This window comes from Megalops cyprinoides, chromosome 10 (genome assembly GCF_013368585.1).
Source record: "Megalops cyprinoides isolate fMegCyp1 chromosome 10, fMegCyp1.pri, whole genome shotgun sequence".
Taxonomy (NCBI): domain Eukaryota; kingdom Metazoa; phylum Chordata; class Actinopteri; order Elopiformes; family Megalopidae; genus Megalops; species Megalops cyprinoides.
The window spans coordinates 14055727-14066572 of NC_050592.1; the positions used below are offsets into that span (position 1 = coordinate 14055727).

Here is a 10846-nt window from a genome sequence, read left to right on the forward strand (position 1 = left end):
TTGTGTATGAAAGTTTCATACAATTATATGGTGCTGCATCTCAGAAAGAGAAAATATTTGTGGTATTCATGATATTTGCAATGTTTTTTTAACTTTCTAACTTTTTAGTTCCCCGTTCACAATCCATTTTCTCCATTTTGCACAGTGTTATATAATAGATGAGGTGGAGACTATCTGAAAGATGAAGAGTGGCTGTAACTGACAGGCACACATTCTTTCCCCTGAAAGAGTTTTCTTCTCTCAATAATTCTGTAGGCTGGGTATGGCGTGTCAATACCCAGCCGTTGATCATACAGTGGCAGATGAACTAGGCAGGGTTATCCCATTCTAAGACGCACAAAACTCCCTTTTAAACTGAAAATGTTTTAGTCTTCATAACCTCTCCTGCAGCACTATTAACACAGTTCACAAATATGAATATTTTTGTGAACAGTTTTGTTTTGTAATTAGTAGTTTTCCCTTCCATTAATTTTCTTTGTGAACTTTCTTGTGAAAGGTAATCGTTCTGGTTGAAAGGGTCACTTCATTTCAACTTCCCAAAACTTGTCTTTTAAGTTACAGAAGTAGTTACGGGCAGGGATATTCGCTGCACTGAAGAAATTGCTGCCCTCTTCTAAAGTACAAACAGAGCGGTGTCGGCATGATTTTGATACCATAAAGTGTTGCCGCAAGGTGTCGCGGTTTCGTGCCATTCTTTTATTGTTATTCCACAAGGTGCTTTTGTCCACTCTGAGATGTCATCCGTCTCGATTCTGTGCAGGTTCAACGATTTTATCAACTTAGACATATCATAATCTGGTCATTGAAGTGGGGTAAAACCAGACCATCCAGAAACCATGGATCTCAATGAATCTGCGCAGAATGTTGTGCAGACGGCCAGTTCCACGAATGTCTACTTGTAAGTGACAAATCAAGGTAAAAGTAATAATAAGTATTGCATGTCTTGAATACAGTACGATCTCCGTGAGGATTTCGGTCCTGTAAATAGGGGGCGTTTCAAATGTTTACCCTGCCCTCAAAGTTGGTTTCGCTTTCGTGTCTTTTATACCAGGTAGCTGGCTACCGTGTGTAAAGTCTGAGTGTTTCGCCGGCAGCCGGCCACCCCACAGAGATATTCAGTGGCAGAGGTAAGCTGCTTTTGCTCTATGTTTCACTGACGCACCGTTTATATTAAATTTGGCTGGTTAGCTGAAAATATAAGCCAGTTGCATAGCTAGCCATTTACTTAGACAGCTGGCCATCTAGAATAGAGGCTACTTTACATGACAAATGGTCCAGCTGCGACATTTGAAAATATAAGCAGCTAAGTAATCAACAGGCTTTAATGAACTGAGTTAACTAGCTGGTTACACCCGCTTGGTAGTATTGGCTCACATTGGTTATTAATACCCTAGACGGTTGCTAGCTGGATACCATGCCTAATTAGCACGCTAAACAGAAAGTGAAAGTGCAGTTTGTGACAAACTAAGTTTATGAGACAAAATAATGCGATTAAATCGTTAGATAGCTATACTTCTTGCTGTCTTAAAACAGTAGGGTGTTAGCTAATGTAAAAAAAAAAAAAAAATTAATAAACTACTTTAGGTAGTTAGTCAGATGATAACGGATCAGTATGTCAGATAGCCAGTTAGCAAGCAAAGGTACCTAGCTAGCAACCAAAATTGTAGGGGGTTTCCTGCCGTCTTACGGGGAAACTGGTTTTCGCTTCTGTTAGCTAGCTAGCCAGCTAGCTTGCCATAGAGAAATGAACTGCATTAGGTCTTGTATTATTAACCAAATAATTTGTTGCTCTTTTCACGTGCTTCACACTAGTTAGTTATTGGTTTATATGTCACAGATTGGGCGTGCATTGCACTCCGAACTCTCCGAGTTTGTCAATGTATTGAGCTAGTCGATGTATAGTTCAGTTATCTGTTTTTATGCACTGCACCGGTCAATAAATCATATCCCCTGCGCCTTTGTCAGTTGTAATTGTAAAATTGATCTTATAGCTAATTACTGTACCCATTGCAAATGAAAGACTGTAACATTTCTGCCCTCTGATGTTTTAGTTTTGACATTCTTTTAAGTGGTGCAATTTACATAGTCATCTCTCCCACTCTACCCTCTCTCGCAGAATTTGATCGAGATGCCGAAGATGGTTTTCTCCCCGCTGATGTTTCTGTGCTTGGATGTCTGTGCAGTGCAGGCAGTGCGCTGGGCCCAGCTCCTGCCTTTCCTCCTCCCTCACCCTTTCCTCACCCTTTGGGGTGGGGGCGTGCTCCGTGCCGCTCTCCTCCTCTTCCTCACCCTCTCCCCGGGGTGCCCGCAGTGGTTAAGATCTCCGAAGGGGGTCCAGACCCTGGGGGTGCACAGCTTCCTCTCCCCAGCCTACATCACCCTTCTGTGGGCCTGTGGACAGTCAACTCTGGAGCTGCTGTGGGGGTGGCACTCCTGGCAAGGGGTGCGTGGGAGAACATTTATTAGACATACACTCTTTTTGTTTATGCTCATCGCTCTATGTGATAGCTTGCCATCATTTGGTATTAATATATATTTTTCAATGCATATGTCCTAGGCCCACGTACAGCATATCTTCTGTTATGCTGCAAATGATAATAGAAGTTATGAAAAAACTCCCCCATATTCTAATGTCCTGCATGCTCTGATGATGGGCATGCAAACAAAATGTTTGCATGTCAATTATCATTGTCTAAACTGAGTAGAAGATGACACGCTTTAAATCAAGTGTCACACAATACATAAAATCTGACGATAGGATGAAAGAGTAATGTGCAGTATACCAGAGCTATGAGTATTTATTATTATATCGAGTACCTCATCTTAAAAGAAAGTGAATAGTGTGTACTGGTTCTTTTATATATTAACAATGTAAAAACAACTGTTGCATGAAGCTGAGCACTTTGTGTTGTCTTACAGATACTGCAAGGATATGTCGTCACAGCTGTGTCTCTGTTATTCTGGCAACGATATGTTCCTTTGCTCTCCTCTAAACGCACCAAGAAATCCCAGGAAAAAAATGGTGCTTCGTTGCAGAGGCTTCTGGGATACATGCAGCCATACATCCTGCGGTTTGCAGCGATTGTTTCCTTGGTGGTGATCTCCTCTCTGGGTAAACCTGAACTTGAAAATCTCATTTTTATCTGTGGCCATTAACTTTGTATCTATAGAAGTCATGTTGGCAATGTATTATGAAATACTCAGTAGCAGCCTCTGATACTGCTACTGACACCTCATGCCCTTTTCCAGTGCACATAAACCTATATTCTAATTCTATATCTATTCATTTTTCACACAAGAATAGTTTTGTTCAGATGAACACAAACATTGAATGGGATGAGGTTTATTAATGGGATGCTTATACATGGTTGTCCTTTTGAGAGGTTGTTGCAGTGTGACACCTCTACAGTTGAATGTATAAGAATGAGAGGCAGGGTTTAGTCTAACCACAGTGCACTGTGTCTATGAATTTGAGTAATAAATGTAAGCGGGACACGGCACACTGCAGTTTGATTCTGTCAGAATTGTGTTTGTGTTATTTGGCTTAGGCAGTAGCATACAGTATGCCTACAACTAAGGAAGAAATATTATTATTAATATTTCTTAATATATTATTAATATATTATTAATAATATTTCTTATTATTATAAGAAATAATAGCTCTGTAATTGTAATAGCTCTACATGCCTAATGACAGGTGAGATGGCTATTCCATATTACACGGGCCGAATGACTGACTGGATCATGAACGAGGAAGAACCTGAGGCCTTCACTCATGCCATCACTGTCATGTCACTGATAACCATCATGAGGTGAGCACCTTTAGGACAACATTGTTAAAATAGGAACAGGAACTGGGAAAAAAGGTGGGAGGACGTGATCACAGATGAAGAGTTGGCAGGTTTGAGGGAGAGGCCTGGAACATGAATTGTTTGATGTCTGTTTGGCTAGACTCAGAAAACTATTCCACATGTTCATCTCCTTATAGATTGTAAATATATACACATAACAGTTACTACCACACTTGATGAGGTGTTTATAAAAAAAAAAAGTACAACCAAATGTGAAAGAAGGCATAACTGTTCCTCAGCATGGTCCAGTTTACCAGTTTTTCTTCTAGAAAGAGAGTGGGTGAGCTGGGAAAAGGCTTTTATTATTATTTTTGCAATGCATTGCAGGTTATACATATTAAACTGAATTTTGATCTTTTTTGTTTTTCCGAGCAGTACCATTGCATTAGATGTTTTCCTTTGTTTATTTTTTTTCTGAGATTTTGAGCTCTGGATTTTTGTGTTCATAGGTTTTTTGTTGTAATAAATGGACAGTGATATTTAATGGTTATTGAGACATTGATCAGTGTTTGTTTGGACATTAACCTTTGCAGTGGAACCAGATGTGAAATGTTTTTTTTTTTTACTTTTTCCTTTGTGTTTGGTTTTACATTTCACTACTATATTGCCAAAAAGCAAAGCAAAAACTCCCCCACAAATTCCTGCCTGTTATAATGCGACTGAAATTCAAGTGTGATCAGGCAGAGTGTTACCCAGGCACAGCCCTGAACGCTGTCATTGTAACCCAAATGAGGATGTTGATGGTAGCTGTCACCTAATTCTCTTTCTATGCTCCTCTCCTCTCCTTTTTCAGTGCTGTGAGCGAGTTTGTCTGTGACCTCATCTACAACATCACAATGAGCCGCATCCACACCTTCATCCAGGGCCTGGTCTTCAAGTCTGTGCTGAATCAAGAGATCGCTTTCTTTGACACAGCGCATACTGGTGAGACCCTGCTGCTACATGTGTAGGAAAGCACATGTGAACGATACTGCACACACGTTGATTAGGCCATGCTGGGAGGACCACAACCAGTGTTTACCGCACAGTCAATAACTAACTACTCCATAAGTCCACAAATGCGGTGTGGTTTAGACCTCTCAAACCAAAATGACCAAGCTATCACCACAAAAGCAATTGTGGTTTTTCAAGTGATACAGATGTGTCTCACCCCCTGTCTTCAAGGTGACATTGTGTCCCGCATCACCACGGACACCAACACCATGAGCGAGTCTCTCAGTGAGAAGCTCAGCCTGCTGATGTGGTACTTCATGCGCGTCACCTTCCTCTTCGTCTTCATGCTCCGGCTCTCCTGGAAGCTGTCTGTCTTCACCGCGCTGGGGCTGCCCATCATCTGGGTCATTCCTGAGATCTCCGGCAAATTCTACCAGGTAGAGAGGCTTTCCAGTTGGACTTCCTAAAACACTGCGGAACAACTAGGGGCCTGAAAGCTCACTGGTCCCCCTCTCGGTCAAGTCAAAATCTGAAATTTAAGTCTCACAGTCACTGATTCTGCAAACCAAGAGCAGGGAGCGGGTTCAGTTTGACTAGACATGAATTCTCAGTCCCTTCTTTCTGCCAGTGTGTACGTGGCCACTACACTGTGTCGGTATTTTGTGCCATTGGCCACAGAATCTGGGTGTTACAGTGAACTGTGTCTCTCCCAGTCGCTGTCAGTGCAGGTGCAGGAATCTCTTGCCCGGGCAAATGACGTCGCCATGGAGACCTTCTCCTCCATGAAGACGGTGCGGAGCTTTGCCAATGAGGAGGGCGAGACCCGAAGGTACAAGCAGCGGCTGGAGGACACGTACTCGCTCAACAAGAAGGAGGCTGCGGCCTACGCTGCTTCCACCTGGACCAATAGCGTGAGTCTCATGTTTACCCACAGTCATGGGGTGGGCAGTCACGGACCTCTGAAGCCTGGTGGAAGCCTGTTCACTGGGGTTCAACTGAAGGTCCTACGCTCTAAAAGACATAATGCTTTATCTTCCATCTTGTTGTGGTTGCATATAAAAGAATAGTGAGGAGAAATGTGATTCCTATTCTACTTTGCCATGCCAGAAAGGAAATTCAAAATTTGAACCATATGAGGCACTAGAAGTGGATCCAGATAGTTCCAAAATCATGTATGAAGTTAAATAAATGAATACCATTGAATACCTAAATGAGGTAAAGGATTGGTCAACCATTGCCCTGCACAATAACTGAGATTAACACAGAGCTATGAAAACTGCAAGGCCTTGCTATTCAGCCTGCGCTTGTCCTCTGCCTTGTACAGCCCCAGATCAAATATTCTGTGCTCACATCCAGAATACTATTATTGATGTTTTCACATGGTATATTGATATCAGTTTAACCTTAAAAGGGGGTTAAATGGCATGTCTTACCACTCCAAGATGTGAATGTATTTAATGTTGAAGAAACAGAGGCAGGCATTCTTTGGTACAGCAGACAGTCCTGGATGAGAGTAATTTGGTGTAACTCCCATTAAAATTAGGTATTCTGTTCTCTTCTCAGTTGTCCAGTCTGGCCTTGAAGGTCAGCATCCTGTATTATGGTGGCAGGCTGGTTACAGGTGGTGACGTCACTAGCGGTGACCTGGTGTCCTTTGTGCTGTATGAGCTGCAGTTCACCTCTGCTGTAGAGGTAAGCCACCCAAGCCAATCCCATTGCAGTTCAGCATCTACTAGATTCTGTACCAGTCTGCAGCTTTGTTTCACCCACTGCAACGTGAAGGAGCTAAATTCCAGGAGTGATATGTAAATAGCATTTCAGGATCTGGTCCAGACAGATTGAAATTGAACCAACTGTACTGATACCACCTTAGAGGAAATTGTGTCTGTTTCAAGGGGTTTATGTTCTCTAATCCAGGCTGATTCTCTTTCAGGTCCTCATGTCCTATTACCCCCATGTGAAGAAGGCCATAGGGGCCTCAGAGAAGATTTTTGAGTATGTGGACCGAAAACCTCAAGTACCCCCCGATGGCTCTTTGGCCCCCGAGAAACTGAAAGGTCATCTGCACTTCAAGAATGTTACTTTTGCCTATCCTAATAGGCCTGACACACCGGTGCTCAAGGTATATTCATGTTTGTGCGCAGCTGTGTTTGTGGGTGTACCATGCATGTGTCCCTGCGTACATGAATGTGTATATGAGTGCATTTGTGTATGTATTACTGAAGGAGAAATTGTTAGGGTAATAGAATTCATTTTAGGGACATGTGTTGAAACACAAATGCCATTGATTGTTTCAGTAGTGATGCCTGTGATATACTTTGCGTCCCAGGACTTCTCTTTGGAGCTGAAGCCAGGTCAAGTCACTGCCCTGGTGGGGCCCTCAGGAGGAGGGAAGAGTACATGTGTGAGTCTGCTGGAGAGATTCTATCAGCCTCAGGAAGGGGAGATCTTCTTGGACGGACAGCCGCTGCACAGCTACCAGAACCAGTACCTGCATAGCAAGGTAACACTGCTGGATTGCACAGCTATCAGAACCAGTACTTGTACAGCAAAGTAACACTGCTGCACTGCACAGCTATCAGAACCAGTACCAGCATTGCAAGATGACACTATTGCACTGCAAAACTACCAGAAGCAGTTCCTGCAAAACAAGTTAACTTTACTGTAGTAAACTGCAGTGGACAAGTGAAGACTGCCAGAGCTGGCATTGTTTGCATTCTTTAGTGTAGAACTGATATGTATGACTTGTATCTCGCTTTCTGTGTCCAGATCGCTGTGGTCAGCCAGGAGCCTGTGCTCTTTGCCCGCTCCGTGAGGGAGAACATCAAGTACGGCCGGGAGAATGCCACTGATGATGAGATGTTTGAGGCTGCCAAAATGGCCAACGCACACAAATTCATCACTGACCTGCCAAACGGATACAACACAGGTCAGTCTGAACAGTGTTGGACATCTGGACAGATGTCTTTGTGAATAATGCTGGTAATGATCCGACGAACCTTCCCAAGTGAGTATGTTCTTTGTGTTTGTGCTGTGTGTGGCCTTGAGAGAGAAACCACCCATCTCAACAGTACACCTCCCTTTCTATATAACCACACCTTCCTTTGTGAATGGCTATATCTCTCTCTGTCTAACTGTGCCTCTTTTTCGCATTTGGCTGTAATTGTCTTTCTATAGGGCAGCACCTACCTTTGTATGTAACTGTACCTCCTCTGATGTCACAGATGCTGGTGAAAAGGGGGGCCAGGTGTCAGGAGGGCAGAAGCAACGCATCGCCATTGCCCGAGCTCTGATTGGACAGCCTCAGATCCTGGTGCTGGACGATGCCACCAGCTCCCTGGATACCGAGAGCGAGCACTTGGTAGGAGCATGCAGATTTAGATCTCTGATCTCACACATAGGGACTGATATTAGGGCTGGTTCACTTCATTTAACCTGATTCATTCTCCTTGTATATTTCTGTTTGTGTTTGTCTTAAAAGTATTAAATGTAGATGTCTGCATCCCTCTTGGCATCTATAGTGTGCTAACTCTCCAACCCTCCTTCTGTGTACCCAGGTTCACCAGGCTCTGCTGAAAAGCTCAAACCGCTGCGCAATATTGATGATCGCTCACAGGTTGAGTGCTGTGGAGAAGGCCAATCACATCATCTTCCTGCAGGGAGGGGAGGTGCTACAAGAAGGGACCCATGCCAAGTTGCTGGAGAAGGGCGGGGCCTATGCCCAGCTTGTGCAGAAGCAGAACACAGCATTCCAGCGAAACACTGGGGAAGGGACAGACACAGAGAAGGTTTAATATAATGTATGAGCCCCTCGTATTGTATGGGAGAGAGCATGTGAACATGCGTGACAGCACAGTGTGACTATGAAACAAGCTGAAGGTGTATATGACATCATACACAAATGTAAAGAGGAAACAGAGTAAACCAAACCTGGTGTACTACACATCTGATTTAATTTTTTTAATTTATTTGTTCTTTTGCCCCTTTATGCAGCCCTGATTTAGAATTGCCAGTTGTACGTTAGGCTCATTTCACTTTGCACTTGCGCACAAGCCAAATGCAATACTCCAATACACTCACAAGCCACGTGCACATGTATAAACATCTTTTGTACTACATTGCACCACAGGGAAGTGGGCACTTATTGAGGATAGGCACAACTCTGTTAACATCATCCAAGCAGTCTGCCAACCTACCCACCCTTATCTCCACCGGAATGAAGCCAAACTGTACAGCCTCTGTGCAGTCCTGGTCGTGGTAAGCAAATGAAATGACCGGTATGGAACCCTGGCTGTAGGGGTCAGCCTATGCTCAAAGTGAACACCTTGCTGACTGAGCCACTCGGGACCCTGTTATACTGCACATTTGGCATATGTGTTTTTTCATTCCTCAATGCAGATTGCCAGCTGGCTGTGGCTACCTACATCCTCAGTAGTTGGCTAGTGTATCTGGCTTTCTCCACTAGGTCACAATATATCATCACAATGTCCCCTTAGTCTCTCCTGTATTTTGGCCAAACTTGCACTCCATGACATCTCAGCAGCCAGCTAAATCCCAATGAAACTGGTGAACAAGAGAGTATAGTACGCAGTACTGTAAGGATCATATCATTGCTTAAATGGCTGACCTGTGTATTCTTAATGACTTAAGAGCATTTATTGGTAAGTTCACACAGAAGAAAACATAGTTGACAATCCTACAAGACTAGAGCATTTCAGAATATGTGATGTCAAATATGTAGGAGTACATAATGAAAGGAAAAAAACATGGTGAAGCACAGAGTTACAGTTAATAATTAGGTACACTGTTGAGCATTGTATACTTAATTTATTCCTGTACACCACAAATATTATTAATAATTATGTGTACATTTCCTTGGCAATTTGTTTTAAATAGACACAGCAATAGCGGTGCTCTCTTTACACAAATCTTACTGAATCTTACAGTTCTGGCCCAACTTTGAATACTTAATTTTCGTTGTTATTTTCAGTAAGATCTGTGTAAAGAGAGCACCGCTATTGCTGTATCTATTTATGTGCGTATTCATTCCCTTCAAGGTCAGGACATTTGTTCTTAATGTTGCCTCTCCTCTGTGTCAGACAAGGAGAGAGCAGAAGGGAATTCAGTGGGCACAACTTGGAACCTTTTGTATTGAATTGCATGTTACTTTGTAGCATTTTTAAAGCAGTGGATTTTTCAGGAGGTTGTAGAATGGAGAATTTGTCTTTATTCTACTGTTCTATAATGGAAGGCATCAGTGTTTCTCCAGTAACCACTGTTGCCACAATTAAAAATAATTATACTGTTAATAATAAGGTTTATGATGAGTTGTGTCATTTTTCTCAAACTAAATAAAGACTTCCATGATTGAATTTACACACTGCATATGAATCAGTGTATGTGTATATATCTTTCTGAGTATGTGTATTTATTTGTGTGGACACCCATTTAAATGTATTTATGTAGGACATTGCATCACAACATGGCAGATATAGTGGTGCTCAAACAAAACATGTCTGAGTTTTACTTATAAATGTGGAAAATGCATGTCACATTTCACATTGTGGGTACTCATTAAATTTAAATTGTATTGTTTAGTTATGTGAAAGACTAAACGCCAGAAATGATGTATGAAGGCTTTTAATGGAGGACTGAACTGACACCACCACTCAGTAGTGATGTTTTATATGAGTATGTTGTTGAGTATGTTGGCATGCAGTAGGCAAAACAATGCCTTTCTGAGTTATAAACAGTGCTATAAACAGGAATGTAGGCCTGTTCTTGTTCTTCAGCTAACACAACTAATTGTATCTTGAAATTTATTTGAAGTTTTCTGCAAGAATTCTGTTAAGTATTTGAAAATGGACCCAAAGGAAGGTATTTTAGCTCTATTTATTAAATATGCACCATGAATTTCCTTAAATGGCTCATTTATGAATGCTTGGTATGTCCAACCAAATACTTTCACTACAAAAAACCCAGGATGCCCTTGGTGTGTTGTGTGTGTTCTGTCTGGGAGGCTGAGTGTTTGCCAGTGTGGTAACTGTGCTATAATAGTGTCA

At 42.3% G+C, this 10846-nt stretch overlaps 1 protein-coding gene across 1 annotated transcript; it reads left to right on the top strand.

The window, feature by feature from the left end:
- The first annotated feature begins 1043 nt into the window (after positions 1-1043).
- Positions 1044-9911, top strand: tap1 (transporter 1, ATP-binding cassette, sub-family B (MDR/TAP)). The gene is made up of 13 exons (XM_036538752.1): positions 1044-1127; positions 2117-2443; positions 2920-3112; positions 3698-3812; positions 4645-4775; positions 5016-5221; positions 5498-5695; positions 6348-6476; positions 6718-6906; positions 7114-7287; positions 7554-7713; positions 8009-8145; positions 8342-9911. Exons 2-13 carry the CDS (start codon positions 2129-2131, stop codon positions 8576-8578), a joined length of 2184 nt encoding a protein of 727 aa, XP_036394645.1. The 5' UTR covers positions 1044-1127; positions 2117-2128; the 3' UTR covers positions 8579-9911.
- Positions 9912-10846: the final 935 nt, after the last annotated feature.